Genomic DNA, 25,459 nt, shown 5'->3' with positions numbered 1-25,459 from the left:
GATTCTTGAACCTAAATAGGTTGATTTCTTGAAAATATATGTATGTTTGATGATGAAATGGAATGTGAATGTGCTAATGGAGGAAGAAAATGAGTTTCAATTGAGAAAGATAAGGGGTGGGGGCGTGTGGGGGGGGGGGGGTGTAGCTATTCGAAATGAAGAAGAAGAGGAAAAAGAAGGAGGGTTTAGTGATAAAGAAGATAAAATTAATGGGGGTTTAATGATTAATTAGAGGTTAATTAGTGTAAATATAATTTAAAATTAATGGGGGTTTAATGATTAATTAGAGGTTAATTAGTGTAAATATAATTAATAAAAGAAAAATCAAATGAAAAAAAGAAAGGAAAAGAATATAAAATTAAAATTTAGAAAGTTCCAACGTGGCACTGACGTGGCGCCGATGTGGCGGAGAGTGTGCAGCGCACTCCCTTGTGCAGCTGGTCATCTAATTTTTTTTTGTGCCACGTCAGCCGAAAAAGGGTATAAAAATACAGAAAAATTAAGGTCAAGGGGGTAATAGCTCCCCCGCAAAGGTTGGGTGCGTCATAATTAATCCGAGTATACGTTGAGGGGGCATTTGACTATTTTCTCATTAAAATATTGAACAAAAAATTTAAAAAAAAATCGGTTAAAATAAGTATTGCTAATTAATTAGCAATAAATAAAATGACTTTAATCTAAATACTAAGTTATGCTAAAATAAGTACGGCTAATAAGTATTAATTACATGACAAAGAAAAAAATTAAGCTATGTATTTTTACGCTCTAAACCAATTATGCAAAACTAAAGAATAGATATCCAACATTACTGTCATTCATAGTGTTAGAATTGAATTTCTTTTGTTAGCATTAGTGTTTGTTTTGATTTGGACTTTATTTGAGTTACTAACATCCATGAGATATAAAACTTGTTGGCACTCAAAATTCTAAGTTCAAGCTTAAAATAATATGATAAAAGACAAAAAATTATGAAAAAATTTAAGAAATATTTACAAATTACATTACAAATAAATATTTTTATGTATAAAATATTTTAAAAGTCAAATACACGTAATGTCTGGTCGGTTTGACTTTTTTTTTTTTTTTTAGCTAAAATCAAACCAAACCAATTATGGCCGGGTTTTTTTTCCAACACCAAATCAAGTCAAATCAAATTACTAGTCAAATTTTTTTTTCGATTTGACTCAGTTTATCGGTTTGATGCGGTTTGTCGGTTTGCTTTGTACACCCCGGCAAGATCGGGAATCTGAGATCCAGTTTTCAAAAGTTGAATTAAATCTTTATATCCTAGTAAATATAAATCTAGGATGTTTACATTTACTTGGGCTACTGTATCAAGTTGTATCTACGACCTGTTCATTTAACATGGATAACACGGCAACAACCCAACACAACTAAATGTGCTGTTCACTGATACATTCAAGAACTTAATGATCACCAGTAACCGTCTATTATAGCTCATTCAATTCAGTGTTAATTGGCTTAAATTATTAAAGCATACTATTTAGTAGGGTAAATAATTGGTTTTCAAGTTGGAGACTTGGAGGCTACATTTAATTTGTTGTTAGAGTTGTTAATATCACAATATGTTGATAGTATAAAATAAAATTAGATACGTATTCATTTCATTCCAATGTTACGGTCCTAATCTTGCTGTCGACACTATATGTAGAACTTATTTGTCAATTTGTGTTTTAACATATTTAGTATTTTAAAAGGAGAATTTAAACATTTGGAGTGCCCTAATTTCTACGAATCATTATTTCTTGAGTAGCTGAAATTGAGTATCATTCAATAACTGCTAAAATAATTGACTACCAAACGTGAAACTTCTATCACTTAGAAAGATCGGTGTAGTTTTTATTTTTCCTATTCACTGGTTGCCCTACCTAGTATGTGAATTAAATTATCTTTTACGTGACTTTTCACTAGGGCGGGGATGTAGACTTCTGACGACGGATTCATACGAACCTGGTATTTTAGACAAGAAATATCATATATATGTGAAAATTCACTAAAACTAATACTATTAAATCTACAATGAGTTTGATACTAAAAACTTTAGAGATTGAAACAGTCAGACTAAAATCGTGGATTTGCCTTTGAGTTTGACACTATAGGTGCATGAAGCTAATTGTGGCACACTAAAGCTTGTAATTGAGTTACGTTGCATTCAAGGGTGTGACCTAGTTGTTAGGCTTTAATAGAGTGAGTTGAGAACTAGATATGAGGTCTCAGGTTTAAATTTCAATGTGAAGTCTTCTCATTTTTCAAAGTTTTGGTGGATAAAATTATCCGATACCTATATAGGTGGGAGATAATAGGTACCACGTGAAATTAGTCGAGGTGGGAACCTGATTTGAACACCACATTTCTACAAAAAAAAAAAAAAAAACTTGTAAATGAGTATTTTGTGTGTACCTTTACTTGAAACAAAAGGTATCCATGAAGATCTTACATGGCAAACGAACTTAAAAAAGTTAGTGACAGATAACACATTATGGTTATGAACAAAAACACTTGTAAATGACTATTACATAGCAAACAAACTTATAAAGGTTAGTGACATACAAAGCATCCAGTCAAACTAAAAAGGTAACCTAAGATTTTGGTCGTGATATAACAGTTCTTCACATTCAACCTAAGTACTCCAACTATTACTAGAGTACTTTAGATATGAGAAATTTAGTGCATGTACACATAATTACAATTGAGAAAGAGAAGTACTTGTACAAATGTTGGACAGAAGAGCAATGGGGTACTTTTATGTATCTCTAGGGTTTTAGGTAAAACAATTTAAATGGATCTTTTCTTCATAGTCATGAATATAAGGAAAGTTTCTTCACAAGTCACCATCGTACGGAATCCTCAAACTTCAGTTTCATAGTTAACATCGGAGGAGGGGGGCCGTCCTAGTCATCACATGGTGGGTCCATGTCATCTTAGTACACGGGTCCCACTGGCCTATCCATGTGTTAACATAAATACATTGTATTTAGATAAAAATAAAAACCTTTTTTTTTTTTTTTTATGTTGTTAAAAACTGAGTTAGTGGAAGGGGTTTAGAGACTTAAAGCCCGTTTGGATTGGCTTATAAGTTGGCTTATAAGCTGTTTTCAGCTTTTTTGAGTGTTTGGTACAGCGAAGCAAAAGTCATTTTGTGCTTAAAATAAGCTCAAAAAAATAATTGGACCCATTTAACTTAGTTTATCTAAAGCGACTTATAAGTGAAAAGCTTTATAAGCCAAAAAAAATAAGTTGGACTACCCCAACTTATTTTTTTTTCACTTATAGTATGAAATAGGCTTTTAAATAAAAGCCCCAATCCAAACGGGCTCTTAGCTTGATTGATTTTTGTACAAGCCATAAAAATGATTTCTATTCTGTTTATCTTTAACTAAGAAAAATAACTTGTGTAAAATTCCCTATTTGTCATAATGCAAGTGTAATAATGAAGAAAATTTGCATATATTTTACACATATATCTTCCTCTTCTAAACTATATATTTATACTAAGAAATTTGTTTGAAATGCCCTATTTGTCATAATACAAGTGTAATAATGAAGAAATTGTGTATACATTTTACATATATATCTTCCTCTTCTTAACTATATTATTATATATATAAGAGCAACCATCACGGTTTTTAGTCTATTGATATCAGCGAAAATTTTCAAATAACATGCGTGAGCTAAAATCTCACTATATATCGCCTAGGAAGAACTCCAATCGTGATTTTATTGGTCTTATTTGACCTACATAAGTCTAAATTGGTACTGTAGTTTTTAAATTAGTTCTAACTTGATGACCGCTTTATTTCATTTTGAAACAATTCACAAAAATATTTTGTTGTAGGAACTTGAGTTTTAAGTATTACTAGGGGTGTACATGGATCGGGTTGGTTCAGATTTTTTAAACACCAAACCAAACCAATTGTGTCAGGTTTTTAAATTTAAACACCAAACCAAATTAATAAAATTTGGGTTTTTCAACCTCGGGTTTTTTGGGTTTGTTTTTTTAGAATAGTCTTAATACAAAACATATAACTTTTACTTCAACTATTTCTTTAGTCCTAGTAAGATACAACTATATAATTAGGTGTTTCTTAAGAAAATAACACAAAATGTGAGAAGAGTGATGACATTGTATTTTTTTTCTTTTTTAAAAAAAAATTATTTTTATTACATAGGGGCTACGGGAAGGGAAAATGGGAGAGGGGATTACAACGTGGGGATTCGAATCCTCACCAATAAGGTGAAAGTTCAGGTAGCCAACTAACTGAGCTATATTAAAATATTCAACAAAAGCTAATAAAATCGGTTAAAATAAATATTGCTAATTAACAAGCCATAAAGAAAATGACCATAATCTAAAAATACTAAGTCATGCTAAAATAAGTACGGTTAATAAATATTAATTACATGACAAAGAAAAAAAAAACTTAAGTTATGTATTTTCACTCTCTAAATCAATTATGCAAAACTAAATATAGATATCCAACATTATTGTCATTCCTAGTGGTAAACTGAATTTCTTTTGTTAACGTGTTGAGTTGGTTTTAGTTTGGACTTTAGTTGAGTTACTAACATCCAAAGGGTATAAAACTTATTGACATTCAAAATTCTAAATTCAAGCTTGAATAATATGATAATGGATAAAAAATTACAAAAAAATATTTATAAATTACATTACAAATATATATTTTTATGTTTAAAATATATTAAAAATTGAATACATGTAATGTTAGATTGGTTTGGTTCGGTTTGACTTTTTTTAGTTAAAATCAAACCAAATCAATTATGATCAGGTTTTTTCTTTAACACCAAACCAAGTCAAATTAAATCACTAGTCGAATTTTTTTCTCGATTTGACTCGATTTATCGGTTTACTTTGTACACCCCCTAAGTATTACAATGAGTTATTAGGTTTTCTCTGATTGATAGCTTTACCCAATTTTTATGAGTACCGTCCTGCCCTACCTTGAGAAAAGAACTCATAAACTAGACAGTGGCTTGAGTAAGAAATTTGTCGAAGCTATGACAACAGCTAATCTTCATAGAGCAATTATCACTACTTATGAACTCGGACAAGTTGCACAAGGATTTAATTTTATCCACTTTATCTTGCATTATTGCACTCTAATCCATTAAAAAGAGCACTATAATTAACTTTGGGGAAGTAAAGTGATCATACACTTTTCATCTAAATGTAATTGATTAGTAAATCCTTAACCACAGTGTAAAGCAATGCCACAGTACTTGCCTTACTCACATGGTAGGACACCAACTTTTGACAACCCTAAGTAAAGGTGGAATATTACTGGAAGCTAAGCTAGGTAATTATAATTAGCTAGGTTTTTTACGAAGGTCGGTCTTATAGAGTTATTAATTGCAAAAAAAGGGAAGTACAATTCACATATATAGGGAAAGTGAAATCATCTTTCGGAAAGCAAAAAATTCTCCAGAAACAGCCAGACATGTTCTTGTGCTTCATATGAATGTGTTAACATATTTCTACTGTTTGTACATTCATTTCTGATTTTCGAGTATCTTCCATTAAAAATTACTTGCAATTTCTCCTTGAAGGCCACACCTACTATCCTAATTATTTCGTTGGATCTGTCAAACTAAAGATAGATGCAACCTTGCATTTCATGATAATGGACAAAATTATCTTTATCTTGTTGTATAGGTAATAGGCTTTAGCTGCAGAAATTCGAATTTGGACCTTCGATAATAATAATAATAATAACACTTACGCCTTAATGCCAAGCAAATCGTGCTAGCTATTAGAATCCTCACAGTACATGTCGATTCATTTAATCCGATTTAGTCCAATATTATAAAATAAAACAAATCGACCACGAGAAGTCTCTACTTTTTCTAGTACTTGGCATATAAATTTCAAAGAAGCCTAATCGACTCCGAACAAACATTAGACCTACAAAAGTGAAATAAACTTATTCATACTATCAAATCAAAATTGAAAAGTGAAGAAACCAACAACAGCGACGGTTCAGTTGTATGACCTACTTTATATTAATAGTAAGTTCTAAGTACTTCATCAACATATTTCCTAGTCCTCGTCAAATCGTAGGTCAGAAGGATTAATAACTGTAGTGTGAATAATTATTTGGTCAACAGTAATAATAAAACGAAATTGATAATGGAAAAACTTACGAGTTACAAGTAATAGGGATGTATTTGATTTCCTAAGACTAACTTTAATGGTAAGTACTCGGTAGCGCTCTTTATCAGCATATAGTATAGGGCTTGGGCAATTAGGTAAGTAGAAATATAACTATATAATGAGAATTATATGATTAACCAAAGCAAGAAAACAAAATGGGAGTAACTTACATGGATCTTAATTTCCTTCCGAGTTAAAAATGCAGTCACCAACCACACCAAAAACTAATTTTACTGACAATATAACAAGTGTAATTAACTAGTTGTAGCAGGTTTATTCTAAGATACCAATGTATACCTGTAGGTAGTTATATCTTATCGGCTTTTTAAATAGCCTAATGGTTAAAACAAAAAACGTATCTAATTTGTATAAACTGAAAACATAGATAAACTTTATATTAATCCGTAATATTAAGTTACTTATGTTGTAAATAATATTTAATAGTGAATGTCCATGTACCATTCAAGTACTTTGGTGATCACCAAAGTAAGTTATCTTTTAATTAGTGATCACCAAAGTAAGTTATCTTTTAGTTAGTGATCAACCAAATATTAGTTATCTCTTAGTTGGTGAAACCAAATGTATTACTAAATAAGTTTTCCTATAAATAGGACCACTCATGTCCTATTGAAGCAACACAGAAGTGAAAGAAATCATATCAATCTTCAAGTCTCTTTCATATATATGTTCTCTTGCATTTTAATTTTATTATTTTATATAGCGTTATCGATGAGGCTCAACCAATTGAGGAATTGGATGTCGAATATATCCCCGCTACTACTTAGTAGATCCAAAGGTATGATTTGTTGTATTAATTTCTTGGTTCTTAAGAGTATTATGGATGACCATGTCTAGCTTTGAAAGCTGACTCGGGAAATTAAAGTCCATTAGCTATAGATCAGATTTATACAAAAGTTTAGTAGCTCCTTCATATATCTTATTATGTTCGTGTTGTTTTTGCTACTAATGATACAATCACGTTATGTTCATTTGATTTAATGAACCAAAATGATTTACTTGACAATTTATACGTCAAAGTTGTTTTTGAAAAACAATAATATTAAGAAGTATATATTTCTCTTATCCATACACGTAATATATTTATTTAGCATTCAATTACTAAGAGATTCCTCTTGGTCTTTGTGACTAATTTTATCATGTTGATATATGTAAAGATTACATTAATTATATAGCTTGTTGTAATGGAAATAGCCAAAATATATATATTATCTTGAGTTTCTTTCACGGTGCAAGCGAGAGAGGGATGTGGATGAGCACAAAGTGCCAAAGTCTCTATCCTTGTGTCTTCGGTGACTTATACTATGTTACGAGTACCCAAGCTTCTCTCAATTTGACATGAATGCAAAGGTGTTAACGGTATTTTCACTGAGATTTACAAAAAGGCTTTTGCCAAGGTGAGTAAATTATAATTCTATGTTTTTTTAGTCTTGTTGTACTAATGAATCAATCCACTTTGTTGGATTCATCAAACCTAAAGGAATCTAATTGGTTCTGGACCTTTTATGTCTCAAATTTGTTCCTAAAGAATAATAATGTTAAGAGGGATTATAATATTATTTTCATATCCCTTAATGGTTAAATAATAAGTTGCAAGAAATATATATAGTCATCAGAAGTGACAATATTTTCTATGCCTCGTTGTGTCTAAACTTATTTATGTCTATAACCACCAGAAGTAGTAATATTTTCATAAGTCTGTTGTAGCTACAATTGAAGATAGGTATATGAGAAATATTATCTATATCATGTCACAAAATTGCTCTCGAAGAGCAATATGAAAAATTTGAGAGATATTATGACATGATTTTATGGTCCACTTTGAACTAAAATACAGGTTACAAGAAATGTTAGACCACATGAATTGGTATATTTCATGTCTTGGTAAAACTTAATTTACTTATGCGTAAAATCATAGAGTGGTACTTTATTTAAAAGACTCGAGTTTGAGTCCCGGTGCACTATGATGATAATATAAAAAGTTGGGTTCAAGTCCCATCGCGTTATGGCTTCAAAATGCCTTTTGCCTTTATATGAATAAGACATTGGGTCTAAGTCCCAACGCACGATATTGATGATATGATTATGACTAAGCAAATTAGTATGCTCTTGTGAAGCCCATCCCACTGACTTTGCTCCATTCCCTGAAGTGAATGTGGTAGCAGTATATGATAAGTCTGAAAGATGACAAAATATTTGTTATGGCTATATGAATGAACGTGGGTGTGATAAAGGACAAAATAATAATAGTCATCATTATGATAATTATAGAAAGGAAGAACATTATGGGTTCTCAAAATGGTCCTTCAAAAGGTGAAGGTAATTTTTGCCATCAATGTGGTACGAAAGGTCATTGGGAATGCGATTCCTTGCGACCTAATTTGATAAATTATATAAATCCTCCATCAAAAGAAAGGAATACAAAGTGGAGGCACACTTGACCTTTCAAAGTGAAGTCAAGGTGGATCATATAAATATGATAAATATTAAGACATGACAATGAGTTTATCTCAAATTTATGAAACACATATATAATTATAGTCCATTTCTTGAAGAGAATGCGACTTGTGATAAGCATCGTGGATGCTGGCCCATTCTTGAAAGTGAATGTGGCAAGATATGATAAAAGATATGGATAAATATGTGCTTATGTATGTATATGTTGACACCACAACTCACCTCTAGGGGAGGTTTGAGAGAAATCATTATTGTGGAATAAGTAGTCATTGATCATCTTGTCGATTATGATTATTGACAGGAAAAGGTTAAAGAGAAATGAGTCTTGCCCATAATAATTTGATCGGAATGATATAAATTTCTCCTTTAAAGGATATGTTCACCATACAGATGGTGTTATATGTTCACCATACAGATGGTGTTATGAAATATGTGGTAGTACACAATTAATTGGGAGCTCTGGAAGAGCCAATTTATTACTACTTTGGAAGAATTAAATTGATTATCAAGAAAGCATTATATTGTAGTAAGTCTCAAAGAAACTTATTGAGTTTCAAAGGTATTCGCCAAAGTGGCCATTCATATTGAGACTATAAATGATGGAAATATTTAATATCTTTATATTACTACACTCATATAGCGGGTAAGAAATATAAATGTGAAATGTTACCCTGCTTCCCTCCTGTTTGTACTACACAAATATGAGCATGATGATGAAATCACATGCGATGGTAAACTAGAAGTTTATTGAAATAAATATCAGTTGGCATGATCGGTTGGCCATTCTGGTTCTAATGTGATGCAAAAATAATTGAGAATTCACATTATTATGTATTGAAGAAATAAAAGTTTCTTCAAGAATTCTCTTGTGCTACTTGTTCTCATGATAAATTGAAAATTATACCAGCTAAAGATGGGATTGATGTCACGACCCAACCCCGTAGGCCGTGACTTGTGCCCGAATTGGACACTCATACGTACCCTCGTCCCACATAAGCTTAATAGCAAAATAAACATATATAATAATAAAAGATATTATCAGATGACGCACAGAAGCGAGTATGACGCACGAAGGCCGATCAGGCCGTCACAAAGTATATATACAATACCCAACGCACACGAACGCACAGAACGTATACAGAACCCACTATACATGTCTACAGACCTCTACATCGAAAACATAAACATATGACGGGACGGGGCCCCGTCGTACCCCTCGAAATCCGAATGTACATACATATCGAAAAAAAAGGCCGTACCAAAATGTAAGCTCCGAACAAGGGAGCGCCGTAGTAAGCCGATAGATGACCTAAGCGGGCGGATCCGCAAAGCGCGTATCCGTACTCGTGGGCATGAAACACGCCCCCGAAGAAAGGGGGTCAGTACGGAAAATGTACTGAATATGTAAAGCAGAGACTGTAATAAGTAATATCAGAATCAGGACAGAGTGTGCGAAAACGAATGAAGTGCATAGCTAATCAATATGCATATCAGTAATCATAAATAATGCAGACGGAAAATATATGCCAAAACCGGCCCGTTCGGGACTGCGCAATCGAACGTGGTCGCCCGACACGGCGCCACAATCATAGCGAGCATATCGGATCGATGGCCATATGAAGCATAATCATCAAATATCGGCATAAGCGTACATGGCACATCATACACCACAACCCATGTACGTATAATACCTCGCCCCCTCACACGAGCACGGCGAACAATGCGAAGTACGCTTGAGTACATATCTGCCCGGGCTCAGTGTGGGAAATATTGAGGCATCCACGAGTGGAGTAGTGAGAAACTAAATGCAATAAAATACCATATATATTTCCAGAGACTCGATGAGGCATAGCGAATGACAAATTAAGCAATGGAATCGGACGGAATCGTATGAAGCGAATATCGGATGTCATAATGAATTACGGAGAAATAATCTTCCTATGATCGTTTTCATATTCCAAAATAGTTTATAAGACTTAAGGAAATATTTAAAACAATTTTCATTTAGTAGTTAAGATAATAGTTAAAGCGTTTCCTTAAAAACCGCTCAAAACCAATCATAAACATAAAGGGGTAAAATCGGAATTTAGCGGGTCCACCTCGGGACAACCGAGGCGATGGGATTGAATCATGCATATTAGGCGTATGGAATCATCTATATAGGTCCTAGGGACGGTTCGTGATTTTCTAGGCAATTTATGAACATTTACATAAACTTTTCATCAAAACATACTTGGAGGATTCAATTCTATTGAACGAAAAAGGGGCATTTTCAAACGCGGAGTCCGAAGAGCAGAACACTTTCCAAGGCGCAAATCCGATCCTAGTACACTTAGATCATGCCAAGAAAGAGATAGGAAAGCTTTACATACCTTTTACGCCTTTAACGTTCTCCAAAACTCAATTCTCCTTTCGTCCAAAACCTATAAATGGTCAAGTTTACCATAAGTTAACCATAAGGTTTTAAGCATTCATTTTAAGCAAATTCTTGTCTAACAAAATTTCGGCAGCACCTCCTTTATAAATATGACGCCCCGAGAATTTAACTCGGCTCAAATACCAACAACAACCAAACCAACAACATCAATCATCAACTAGAATCGCTTATGAACACAAAGAGTCGTCTTTCTACATAACGCGACAACTTCCAAACTAATTTCACATTTCCAAACCAATTTCAATATTTTCATACTCATTAATCATCAAGACCATTCCAACATCATTTGGAGGCATTACACATAACTTTTCATATTATTCGCAAAATATACAAACTTTCCACCGAAACCATAACTCGCCCGAAACTTCCATTCTTCAACGAACATATTCATAACACATTATCTTCTTTCAAATTTATTAACAACAATCACAACCAACACTTTAACAATACATTTCCATAATTCCATCATAACTACGTTAGAACACATATCTTCTTATAACAACGTATAGGCCATTCTAATGCCAAACTTATATCGTTAAACCTCCATTCACATTATAAAGATCACAACGATGCAACTAACATATTAAACAAAATAAATTCATCATTGTTCATCACCATACATCTCACGGCCACATACCTTTTTCCAACTTCATTCCATTTTTGTCCGACTTTCATTTCCAATACAAGTTTCACAATAACCACAACTATAATATGACATAAAATTCAACATACCTAGTCTACATATAATCGGCCACACCCACTTCCGGCATGCAAACTTCCATATTTCTATATGTTCTACTCGTTTACATGCACTACTACGCAAACAAACCTTCAAAACACCATTAAAAAGGATGAATTCTTACCTTACTCTTCAAACTTCTTCAATCCACCAAATCGTCCAACCAACTAAACCAAAGGTCTATCTTCCGAAACAACGATACCAAGTTGTAGAGGGGTCTTGAATTAGTATAACTACTACAAGAGAATAATTTTGGAACAAGATTAGAGGACTTGGAAATTTTTTTTCTTTCTTTTTCCACTGTTCGGCCGAGAGCTCTCTTGGAGAGGTTCTTCCAATTTTTTATTTTTTTTTGTTTCTTGAATTTTCTTGAAGCCTCCCTCTTTCTTATAATCATTTAGTTGGTCACATGGCATAGCACATGACCAACATCAAGGGCTTGGGCCAAGCCTTTCATGGCCGGCCACCCTCTTTTCTTTGGGCCAAATTTTTCATTTAATTTCTTGAGCCCAATTGACGATGGGTCGCTTTTGAAAGTTCACGGAACTAATTTACAAGATTCCAAATTTGCCCTTAACCTTTCCTAATATTTCCGCGTCCATATTTCCTTAAACATCACATGCACCTTAAGTAGGATCCAATTAAAGCCTTATTTCTTACCATTCCGAATAGTTTCCAATTTTTCCGACTACGCACAAAATGCGAGGTGTAACAATTGAATCCCTCAATAATTCTGGAACACAAAAAGGTGAATATGGGCCCGTTCACTTGCCATGTGGGCCGTTTGCTATTATATGATTTTAATAGATGCATCTATGTTATGGTCACATATGTATTTGGTATCAACTTGCAGTTTGATTTTTTTTTGCAAGGTTATTTGCTCAAATTGTTAAATTAAGAGCATGGTTCCAAACTATGAAATTATATTGATAATGCTTGGTTTAAAGGTAAAATCGGATGCCTAATTATAGCTAAACAATTGGTTATGAACTATCCAAGTTGGCTTAGCTTATAAATCAAGCTATGCCCCCATCACCATTGGTTCAATGATTCAATTGCTCCACCATAACTAAACAATTGGTTATGAGAACAAATCTCCCAACATTAGGGGAATTTTAAATAAATTATATATAATGGTATGAGATGTGTTATTTAATATGTAGCTGCTTATATGCATCAAGCTAATAAGGTTCCCCCATCACCATTGGTTCAAGGTCAGGAACCAAATAATTCCCATCTAAAATGTGAATGTGTGGTATATGATTCAATTGCTCCACCATAACGCACAAAAATGGGTCCTCAAGTAAGATTGAGGGTAAATGTTAGATTTCCTAACATTAGGGGGAGAGATAATAAGCAGCTGGAAAAATAAATAAATTATATATAATGAATTATCCTCGTTTAAAATATAATTCAAGTTAGCTGCCAGACGCATTTCCTGAACAAAGTGAAAATCATATTCCAGCTACAAATGCTCCTACTAGAATTAAAATCCTTGAAGGATAGACCAATCGGTTCCAAAGGCGAATCTCCTTGAAGAAGGAGAGTAGCAAACGATCAAAATGGACATAATAATGAGGCAAGTGCTTTAAAAAAGCACCACGACATAACACTTCATGAAACCTTGGGAAATGTTCAAGTACCTGAAAATGATGAAAAATGAAGAGATCTTAATAAGCTATGTCGCATGGGAACCGATATCAAATGACCGTCGACGGCATCTTTGATATCATGTAGCCCTCAACATTATAAATGATAACGAGGATCTTGAATTCAAATCTGTCAAGAAATATGGACAGATAGATGATTGGGCAAATGAAAATACGTAATTAAAGTATATTTGATTTCACATGGTAAATATGAAATATTTTGGATCAATAGTCCAAACATTTGAAGATATAATGTCAGTGGGGTATAAAGAAACTTTTGAGCGAAAAGTGAAATGAATTATTAATCCGGAAGATATAAATTACGGCTCATGCCTTGTGGTATAAAGGTTTTTCGCAAAAGTCCTGAGATTATTGTACGGAGATGTGTTTTCCTGTGGTAGATGCAATGAGGTTTTATACAGTCTGGCAGTACATGAAAAACTTGAATGCGTGTACTGAAATATTTTCATGTCTAGCTAGACGGTGAAGTTTATAAGAAAATTCTTAAAGGCTTGAAAAGGCCTTAAAGCGATTCCATTGAGTACCCCAATGGCTGTAAGATCGCTTAACATAAAGAAAGATCAATTTTGGATCTCACGGAAATGGTTAGAAAGTACCATGTCTTAGTGCAATTGATGCGCTAACGTATCATGGTATCACTATCCCTGAGATAATGCTTTTATTGATATGCAGGCAAGATATAGCCTCACTTTTATTCGTGGAGACATCAGGATGAATCAAATAATGATATGAATTTATTGATTCTAACCAATATTATCAAGATTTGTTGGTTATGAAATGCAGGACATTCATATGATCTCTATAAAGTTAGATCTCAAACAAATTATGTCAACATGTGAGGATGTTGCCATAATATGACGTTCTACATGACAATCAATTATACTTATTCAAGTCCGCCAGGATATCAACAACTTTTAAAGCAAGTCAGGAATGTATTTAGAAGCAAGTCAGGAATGTATCTGGCTGATATCAATAGCTCAGCACATTCTGCAATCATGCGATATTTATTTGGAGATGAAGATTCCAATAATATTAAACGAAGCTTGCATAGCTCACTTGAAAGAAGGATATATCAAAGGAGATAGGATAAAGCATTTTGTTAGATTTCTTTTTCAGACACAATCTTCAACAGAAGGTGAAATAAATATTCAATAAATTCGCTCGATTGATAACATGGCGAATTTGTCCATTGAAACATTCCAACCTCAACATTTGAGAAGCTGAGATACAAAATTGGAATGCGTCGTCTGCGATACAGCAAGTGAAGTTTTGATCAGGGGGAGTAAAATACGCGCTGCACTCTTTTTCCCTTAACCAAGGTTTTTGTCCCAATTGGGTTTTCCTGGTAAGGTTTTTAATGAGGCAGGTATCAAAGCGTATTACTAGATATGTGTACTCTTTTTCCTTCACTAGAACTTTTTCCCGCAGGGTTTTTCGTAGTAAGGTTTTAACGAGCCACGTTATCTATTAATGGACATTCAAGGGGGAGTGTTGTAAATAATATTTAATAGTGAATGTCCATGTATCATTCAAGTACTTTGGTGATCACCAAAGTAAGTTATCTTTTAGTTAGTGATCACCGAAGTAAGTTATCTTTTAGTTAGTGATCACCACAGTAAGTTATCTTTTAGTTAGTGATCACCAAATGTTAGTCATCTTTTAGTTGGTGAAACCAAATGTATTACTAAATAAGTTTTCCTATAAATAGGACCACTCATGTCCTATTAAAGCAACACAGAAGTGAAAGAAATCATATCAATCTTCAAGTCACTTTCATATATATGTTCTCTTGCATTTTAATTTTATTATTTTATAACAACTTACCCTTTTTCCATATTACCAACTTTTTTCTCTCTGCGCTGTTGTTATATAAAAGTAAATCACCCCCCACCCCAAAAAAAAAAAAAAGAATTGAACCCCTCATAATACGAAAATTGAATGTAAACAAATAAGAGAAGACTGAGTTGGTGAATGATGAGCCCAGATCCAGATAAGGACACAGTCCATTCAAGGTGAATATGGGCTTAAACTTGTTGGCCCAAACGAAGCCTATTTTGCATTGTCTTTATATTTGCATACATATGAATTATTCATTTTAGTTATTTTTGTTTATGGAATCAGAATCTCAACGTTTTAAAAATTGATCTGAATCGACCATGACAGTGCTGATAAATTCATTGGCTAGTCAGCTCCTGGAAATTAACTAATAGTTTAACCACGTCAAATGAATACATTGAAGTATCGAACTGTGTTTTTTTGGGCTATCTATGGCTATTGGACGGTAAAATTAGCCGCACTGAGAGGCCAATGAAATACTAACGATCACAATTAGTCCATTTCTACCACTAACAAAATTCAATTCCATAGAATAGAAGACGTCCTTATCTCTGAAAGTGCAAAACTATTCTTCCATAAAAGAAATGCACAAACACAGCCAACAGCTAGGTGTACAAATAGTAGCAAATCGGATCCCTTACACAGCTGAAGAGGTTAGATCCCTTTCCTCATCTAACAAGAATATTTAACGTAAAATTTAATTACAACTGCGTTCATGTGAGCTCTGATTTACGTCAAAAGTAGCAATGATGCACCAAAATGAAATGAAAGAAACGGGTGATTACGACTTGGCAATACTCAAATTCTGCACCAAAGTTCATATTTGTCTCGAGCTTCAGTTTCAGCCTTTCAGGTCAAACTACGAAAGGCAATCCAAAAGTTCTAAATCCCCAGGGCTTTACCACTCATGACTTGTTAGAGACTAGGTGAACACGCTTCAAAGAATTGGTCCAAGAAAAAATCTTACATGATGCTTTATTACAATCAAAATTGTAACCATAAAACTGATAAAGGGCAATTAAGTTCATAAAACTATTGCAAAAATCAAAACAAATATAAACCAGAGGTACAATCCGATGAAAAGCAGGTCTGTCAAGACTCATCCCTAACTTCTAATGTAGAACCGGAAGCTTCTGACTGATGGCCAAAAGAGCTGATTTGAAAAAACTGAAATTATCTGACTTGTGAAGGTGAGCAAAGTAAGCCAGACGCATCTGCTCCTACAACTGCAAGATCACAAACAGTACAAAGCTGTCCTTGCTGGGATGGAACAAAATGAGTACCACAATAAGGGCAAGTGACGTCCTTCTGGCCTCTGTATATCGGGACATATGTTGCTCCACAGACCACAAAAGGATTTCTGAAGTCATAATTCAACTGTGTAGCATCTTTCATATTTTTCTCAGCTGCTTGAAGAACCTGGCGAGCTTTTTTGGCTAGGCTTTCATTCGTTGGATTTGTCTCCAACACCCTCCTAGCAAAGTTGGCAGCTGAGCTATTATTGCCTGCCTTAAAGCAAATAGTCATAGCATTCTGCAACGCGAGTCTCAAGTGTGGAAGCTGCAGATTACAGTGTGTGAAGTAGGCAGCCAACTCCTGCTGACGAACAGGGTCATCTTTCAATTCCTTCCTCTTAACCTCCATCTGCAAACCTAAAACGTACTCCTTCACTATGATAATCAATTCCTTGATCTCATCCACATCTCGTCTTGACTCAACCACAATCAGGGGAATGGTGTGAAGAATGCTAAGGAATAATCTAAGGGCATCAGAGAATTTCCCGGCAGTTGTGGCCCTATAAGCAGCTTTAATTTTTTCTTCCAGCTGACCAAAATTGAAGATAAGGGCAGGTGGACCCCGCACATTGGGGCTAGCGGACTCACTCCAACCTCTCTCAATTGCCAAAGAGATAACTGGTGCCGAGGAGAAGGCACGCAGATATGTGTGGCTTCCCATATGAAGATCAATAAACAATGGTTTTAAAGGAGAAAAGTTCCTAATACCTAATTGCCGGCTCAGCAACCGCATAGCAGTATCGAAATTGCCAGCAGCTGCATGTTCCGCAGCAAGAGATGATTTTTGGACCCAAATCTGGCTGACAGGCATGCCAGGGGTTGGGGTGACAAACACAGAAGAGCGAGCATTGGAAGCAGACTTTGGTGTGTCAGTATCAGGTGGCAGATCCAAATCCTCAAGATCCCATCCTCCTTCCTCGTCATTTTCTTCTTTTCCTTCTTCATCCTCCAGCACCATACTGATATCCCCATTCTGCAGGTTTTCCACCTCACCAATATCTAGTGACTCACCCCAATCAGCATCTGCAGCCTCTTCATACTCCTCATGTCCACCCCTGGCTGTAGCATCCAAACCACCTTCAAATATCCCTTTTGTGACCATCAGTAGAGGCCAGTCTCCCCCACCCAAAATGGGAGTTGGGGGCTGCAAGAGAGATGCTTTCTTCTCCTTTGGCAGTGATGGAACATTACCACCCAGTTCTTCTGCAAGACGCTCAGCAGTATCCTTGAGCCCGTGGACATTAGCAGTGACATATGCAAGGGGAAGATGACCAGCATTCTCCAAAATCTTAACACGCTCACGAACATCACCAAGGTACAAGGCGTCGTGGAATTGACCCATAACTTCATTTTTCACCTCAGCAATTTTCATCATTTTTGATAACTTATCCACGTTTCCTGTTATTAGATAAAGGAAAGAGAGCCTCTCAAAGTTCTTCGTCTTCTGGTAGGCATATTCAACAATACCTGCATTACCCTGCCGAAGGGCCTCCACCCCAAGCCTATACCAATGATCTTTCTCATCAAGCTTCTTAGCAGATTCAAGAGCTATCTCAATGTTGCCACTTTCAAGTGCTAAGTTGAAACGAGTAAGCTCATCCTTGACAAAATGAAGAGCAACCTCAGGGAAACCCTTCTGCTGCAAATAGGCAATCATGGCTTGACCACAAAGCTCGGAGTTTCTTATCATACTCATAACCTGGTCATATCTCTTTCTAAGCAGGGCCAGCTTGAAGATATATTCAGTTGAATCAATAATAATAGGACGGTTTTTCCCATCTCGATCCAAGCAAAAGATGGTGTTCCCATATATCTTAGAAATGTAGACTGGGACATCTAAGGTTTTGATGATTCCACTATCGCCATTGGGAAGGCAGTACTTGATGTGGGTAAGTGTTGTATAAATGAAGACCCCATTGTCATCCCAGGCACCACTCTTGACACGAATTGTCTCATGAAGAGTGCAACGGTGCACAAGCTTCTTATCAGCTATTACTATGGAATGCTTGCTAAGCAAAGCGACACTTTCCATGTCAGATGACCACACGACGTACCGGATGAAAGGAGTCTGCAGCTCTCCTAGAACAATTCTCTGCTGCAGATCAAAGATAACAACTCTGTCCTCTGCCCGGCACAGTAAGTTTCCTGTGCCGGCATAAAATATTGCATCAGTAACAGTAGGAAGAGGGCTTTTCTTAACAATTTCATTTTTCAGATTTTTGACCAGGACTTGATTAGTGCTCTTCTCAAGCACTGCAAACCTGTTCCGAGCAACAAAAACTGCTGACCCTCCACTTCCCCTTTTTGCATCTTGAACAGTATCACCCCTACCATAACTATCTTTAGGTATAATGTATAGTTCATAGGAGCCCCCATCCACATCCGAACAGATCAAAATAGCATTCTCGGTAGGACTGTAAGAAAGTGTTCGTGGACCTTGGTTCAGACTGTTTGAACCAGGCCTTCTAATTGGTATCAACTGATTCTCCTTCTGAGTTGAATACTCATACACACGGAGAAAACGATCCTTCACATAAAACAAAGAATCACCGCTCACAGAAAAAGCTGGGCGTTCTCTCTCCAACTTGAACACTATCATCCCACTGTCATGACCAGCTGCTAGAAGATTCATCTCAGGATGAGCTGCAAGGATCCAGAATCTGTCATGCTCCCTGCGGAAAGTCTGAAGACCAGTCCTTTTTGTAGCATCCCACACTCGAATGCTCTTATCCTCTGAATTTGAAACAATAATATCTTGCCTTGCATGGAACAAAACACAAGATACATTGTTCATATGGCCTCTCAATGTGTCCACCTCCCAAGCCTTTGTATCTGGAAATATCAAAACAACATTAGCAGTGTATAGGCTCATCATAATGACCCTAGCAGATCAACAAACGCATTAAAATATTCATAGTTCTACCAGCAGAGAGTCTAATCCAATGTGAAGCAGCACCTGTTTTCTATCAATTTAATTCAAGGTGAACATTCTTCTCCAAGAGTAGAGAAAGGCTTGAGTTTAAACGTATGGTTCTCCTGAGCATAAAACAATTAAGAAAAAACATTCATCTCTTTATGGGTACCAAGAAACTACAGTTCAGCATGAGCCTAATTACTAATTAGCTTCACCTAGTTTTAGAGATAAACGCAAGCTGCTACCGCTCATTAGCTCAGACATAGCAGGGTTACAGACGGATTCAGCTGAATAAGGAGTTGCTAGTTGACAAATTTTTTCGTGCTATCTAACAAGAAGTTATACAAATTTGAAGATCTCTGGCCAAGTGGACAACCAAAAAGCTCTTATTATAGCTAATACGATATATAGCAGTATATAAGTCAAATAGCAAACTGAAACATTTATGGTTTTTAAAAAATTATGTTAACAATCAATTGTGTAAATTTAGTGCTAAAGGTTCAACAGATATGTGAGAAAACATTGATGGCTGGTGCGCAAAAACAAACTTCAAGATTTCAGAGCATACCATTCATCCGCCAGATTTTCACCTGGCGATCATCCGCACCAGACACAATTAGGGGCAGTGTAGGATGAAATGAAGCCCAGTTAACACCTCGATCATGACCCTCCAAGACGTACTTCACAACAGCATCTACTCCACCAAAGAAGTCTGTATTCATCTGGCTCAAGCGCAAGATGTCATCAGCAGGAGAAACAGTTTTCTTCCTTAGGGCACCAATATCCCAGACCCGAACAGTCTGATCCAAAGATGCAGAGACAACCAAGTCCTCTTTGGGATGAAATAAGGCACACATCACATAATGGTTGTGCCCAGTCAAGACAGAAATACAAGTGCGAGACTGCCAGTTCCATATCCTGATTGTCTGATCATCACTTGCACTGACAATCCAGGGATATTCATGATGAAATTGGACAGTGCGAATATAATCAAGATGTCCAAGCAGAGTAAATAAGCACCGATGCAGCTTATAATTCCAGACCTTTATCTTGTAGTCATCACCTGCAGCGAAAAAGTGTTTAAATATACTACGAAAAGTCGAATACAAAATTTCAATTAAGCAAGTGCACAAAGACATATTAACTTAGAGATGTTACAAGTAAATCAAAGATGAGAACAATGACTTGCCATTCTGTAAAATATATGCTTTGTCTTCATTTATTTACTTATTTACTTAGATTTATTTGCCTTAGTGATGATAGATAAATTTGTTAACGCAGCAGCACTTGCAGCACTATACAGCACATCCATAACATTTACCAATCATCAATATATATATGGACATTATAAAATTTGTGCTATGAATGTACAGAGAAGCTCACAGTTCTTTTAGATTTTGACAATGTATCATGAATTCTTTTATCCTTCTAAAAACAGAAAAAAGCAAACAAAATGAATGAAATTACTCCATATAATTTGTTTTGATTAAACACTAATCCGGAATATCTTATGTGCAAACAAAAACGCCATTCAAGCCTTCAGTCAAAAAAGTATTAATAATGCCTTCTCTAAAGAAGTTGAAGGATTAACCAAAACTAAAAATGAGAACATATTATATTTTCTATGATTCACGGGGCATTCCACCTGATCTAGAATATACAAAAATATACAAAAGAGAAACAGTAATAAAACCACATATCATGCTACAATAATTCAGATACATAGAAAACACAATTTGAATGATATACACTAGGCACGCCATTGATCACATAGATCAAATAAACTATAAAAGAAAAAGCTACCAAACTAGTGCATAAACAAATTCCGGGTCAGGAATTTCATTAATTCAGCAAAAGTAGCATTTTGATTTCAGAGATCACTCCTGTATCTAGAATATACAAAACCGAAACAGTAATAAAACCACATATCATTCTACAATACTTCAGATATATAGAAAACACAATATAAATAGTGTACATTAGCCAGACCATTGATCACATAGATCAAATAAACTTCAAAAAGCCACCAAACTAGTAAATAAACAAAATCACATCGAGAATTTCACTAATTTGCCAAAGTTAGCATTTTGATATCATAGATCACAACTGTATTCATCAACACATAACCGAAACAGTAATAAAACCACATATCATGCTACAATACTTCAGATACACAAAAAACACAATGTCAATGATATACTAGCCACTCCATTGATCACATCGATCAAATAAACTAAAAAAAAAAAAGCTATCAAACTAGTGCATAAACAAATTTAGTTCAGGAATTTCCCTAATTCAACAAAAATAACATTTTCATTTCATAGATCACACCTGTATTCATCAACACATATCACTAGATCCACACTCCATCACACTATAATAAAATCAATAGCTATGAAAAAAAAAAAAATCAAACCTCCAGATACAAAAAGAGGCTGAGACTTGTGAAAATGAACACCACGAACGGGTCCATCATGCTCATCAAATCGATCAATAAGTGTTCCCATACGATAATCCCATAACTGAATCACACCGCTATGAAGACTAGCTAAGATCCATGGCCTTTTGCTATGAAAACTCAGTCCTTTCACTCTATTACTCTTCGTTTCAAACTTGGTCAACATCTTTCACAAAATTAAATGCTAAACTAATTTTGGTATGTATATGAAACCCTAAGTGAATTTTGTGAGATGAAATTGAAGTCAGATCTGAAAGGAAGAGTGCATTTGGAATTAAGATCGGTGAAGAGAGAGTGCGTATGTTAAGGGAAGTTGTCTAATCTGTGTGTGTTTAGTGGAAATTGGGGAAGAGAAAGGGTGCGTAGATCGGAAGTTTCATAGACACAGAAATAATATAGTAAGGTGAAAATAGAATTAAAGTCGATTGCTGGTGGATCTACTTGATTTTTTATTGGATGGATGATGGATCCGACCTGTAACATCCATTTTTTACTTCATTTTATTAACTTTCTTAGTGTAAAAATTAGGGTGATTAGCCCCTTAATAGGATAGATATATAGTTATTTTTTACACTGTAGAGTCGCTCATTAAAAATAATAACGGATGGATATATATTTTTTTGTATATTAATGATGATAATATACATATTTTATACATGTGTGATGTTTTTTTGTATATTGACTAGCGGATATAATTATTTTTGACCAAGCGGTGAAATATGTTAAGAACTCAAAATTTTACTCATATAGATATTCATGCTAAATTAATGAATAAAAGATTATATGTCTTTGGTGCATACATTTAACTTAATCATAGTTAAATGATACTTCATATGTTTCCATTGTAAATTTTAATATTGATTAGTTTGATGTAAATATTTGTGGAGAGTAATTATTTTACATGTTAATTGTATGCAAGATAAAGTTAGAAGAGGGGAGCAATTTGGTAAAAGTAGAACCTTATGCCTGAGATATTACTATATAAGATAAACATTGCAACCATTAGTTTGCACCTCTAATTACATCAATTTTTTTTTAATAATCAGTTTCACATTTTCTTGAAGATTAATCATTTTAGAAATTGTTTATTTTCTTCACATGAAAAGGTTTTATTGGACATTTGTCGACCTTTTTTCAATAAAAAAATATTAAAAGCCCCTAACTCCTATATCATAAAATCAACTTTTCTTTCCCTTCTCACTGAACCAAAGAACTTAATTAAGCCATAAGAAAAGGGAGATCATTTGATATTTTTTTCCTTCCAATCGTAAGATATGCACTTCTTTGTACTTTCTTATATAAATTAAAACTTCAAAAATACAAATAAATTTACGAAAGGGAGTTTAATTTTCCTTCCACATATAATTTAAACTTCAAAATACAAATAAAGTAAATCATTTTGTTACAATAGGCTACACAGAGTTTCTTCCAACAGAAAGACAAAAAGGCACAGCTTCAAGCCTTCAACGGATAATATGGGACGAAGATGATCCATGGGCCATGGCCCATGGGCTGGCGTTTGAGCTGCGTCCTCTCGTTTTTTAGTCCAGATTTTAAGATGTCAATTGGCACTATTTGGCCGCATTTTTTTGCGCGGAATGTGCCTAGTCTTTCATTTTTGTCCCTCAAATGGTTGGTCTTTAATTATTGTGTTCGCCTAAAAATTCATGGGTTTCGGGGTTCGAACCTCCATTCAGTCAAAAAAAAAATCGCAAGACAGAGTTTTAAATTCAAACTCTACTTAAGGTAGATTTTGAACTGCAACAGAGCCGACCCAAGGGTAAGGCGGCTCAAGCAGCTGCTTTAGGCTCCATCACTATGGGGGCCCCAAAATTTTCTTGCAACACTGTTTTAGAGAGTCTAACAAGGTAGCAGATAAGTTAGCCTCTTTAAGCCATGACTCGCCAGCAACAAATTGTATGACACTTTTGAAGAACTTCCAACGCAAGTGAGAGGCCTACCAGTAGTCGATAGATGGGATATGTCATATTTTCGAATTTCTAACCGAAAGAGAAGCCTAATTTTTTGGGAGCCACCTTAAATGGTGGCAATCTTTTAGTTGTGCTTGGTTAGTTTTTTTGTTTTTGTTTTTTTTGATATAGGCTGGATATTTAGTATTGCATAAATGTTTGACTCTGGTATCCACGCTCAAAAGTGCATTTACCTCATCTCCTTGAATTGGGATAGCTTAGACTATCTAACATATGGACTAGGGAGTAGAGTAACTTTTTGTAAACTCCCTCAGATCAAAGTGTACTATTTGGAAGATGAATAAAATGACAGTTCTAAAAAAAAATAAAAATTGCAAGTATGTAGTACATGTTATTAAAAAAACGGAAAAGGGCCAAAATTACCCCTGAACTTTGAAAAATAGTTCATCCATACCCTTCGTTATACTTTAGGCCATATATCCTTACAGGTTATACTATGGGGTCAATTATATTCCTTCGTAACTATTGCCACGTGGCATCATCCTAGACCTTCAAAATTATTTTACCCTCAAATAATTTTTTACCCACTAATACTAAATTATTTTTTTTCAGCCCAAACTAAAACGAAATTATTATTATTTTTTTGCTGGAAAAATTATCCATATTATTTTTGCTGAAATTTTTTTTTTTTGGGTCGGATTGAGTTATTTTAGTGGGTAAAATAATTTTGAAGGGCTGGAATGATGCCACGTGGCAATAGTTACACAGAAGGGTATAATTGATTCCGTAATAAGCTAACCTGTAGCGGTATAATTGGCCCTAAAGTATAACGAAGGGTATGAACGAACTATTTTTCAAAGTTCAAGGGTAATTTTGGCCCTTTTCCGTTAAAAAAAACAATTGAAGGTACAATTTTCATAAAAATTGGGAAGTGAAAGTATTTTTGAGAATCTTTCCCATAACCTTACGTGTAAATTGGCCTTTTTTCTTCATTTGTGCACAATCGTCATTATCATAGGGCCACATTATTTTTACCCTTTATTAGTATTCTCGCATATCATAGGGCCACATTATTTTTACCCTTTATTATTATTCTCTCTCTACTTGTACTTGACTTTTACTTTTATATTTCACTTTGGCCTTCTCCATTCTCCAGATTTCAAGTCTTGTTTTTCATTAAAAAAAAAAGTCAAATGCCATTTTTTCCCCTCAAATTGTAGCGTTGCATCAAGAGTACTCAAGCAAAGGAAAATAATATCAAGTTTTATATTTGCCGAACCGGGTTTGATTGTTCTATATTTTATTATTTTACATTTAAAATTTGTTACTTTTTATATTTTTTCTTCATAGTATATATTATCTTTTTAGTTACTGTATCTTTTAAGTTTAAATATGTCAGGTAGAAAGTATGATTCCGGATATTTAAAACTCCAAAAAAAAAAAAATTGAAACTTGAATACAATCTCAAAATGGAGCCCTTGATAAATTTTAATAATCAATAAAAATTCTACAAT

The 25,459-nt window shown here is 34.6% G+C and overlaps 1 protein-coding gene across 1 annotated transcript; it reads right to left on the bottom strand.

Annotated features, from left to right (window-relative positions):
• Window positions 1-16,292: 16,292 nt before the first annotated feature.
• On the bottom strand, window positions 16,293-22,310 carry LOC132033165 (coatomer subunit alpha-1-like). The gene is made up of 3 exons (XM_059423052.1): window positions 21,973-22,310; window positions 20,125-20,619; window positions 16,293-19,474 (listed from the first exon to the last, which is right to left on the bottom strand). The coding sequence occupies exons 1-3, from the start codon at window positions 22,178-22,180 to the stop codon at window positions 16,521-16,523; spliced, it is 3,657 nt and encodes a 1,218-aa protein (XP_059279035.1). The 5' UTR covers window positions 22,181-22,310; the 3' UTR covers window positions 16,293-16,520.
• Between the last annotated feature and the right edge of the window lie 3,149 nt (window positions 22,311-25,459).

This window comes from Lycium ferocissimum, chromosome 10 (assembly GCF_029784015.1).
Source record: "Lycium ferocissimum isolate CSIRO_LF1 chromosome 10, AGI_CSIRO_Lferr_CH_V1, whole genome shotgun sequence".
NCBI lineage: Eukaryota > Viridiplantae > Streptophyta > Magnoliopsida > Solanales > Solanaceae > Lycium > Lycium ferocissimum.
This window is presented reverse-complemented; position numbering and strand designations above follow the sequence as displayed.

Bases quoted from the DNA above. Each gene is read 5' to 3' on its own strand.
- LOC132033165 (XM_059423052.1), bottom strand. From the start codon at position 22,180: ATGTTGACCAAGTTTGAAACGAAGAGTAATAGAGTGAAAGGACTGAGT. The intron at 20,620-21,972 runs GTTTGATTTTTT...TTTTCGCTGCAG, and splicing joins GCCTCTTTTTGTATCTGGAG to GTGATGACTACAAGATAAAG. The intron at 19,475-20,124 runs GTATGCTCTGAA...TGATATTTCCAG, and splicing joins GAAAATCTGGCGGATGAATG to ATACAAAGGCTTGGGAGGTG.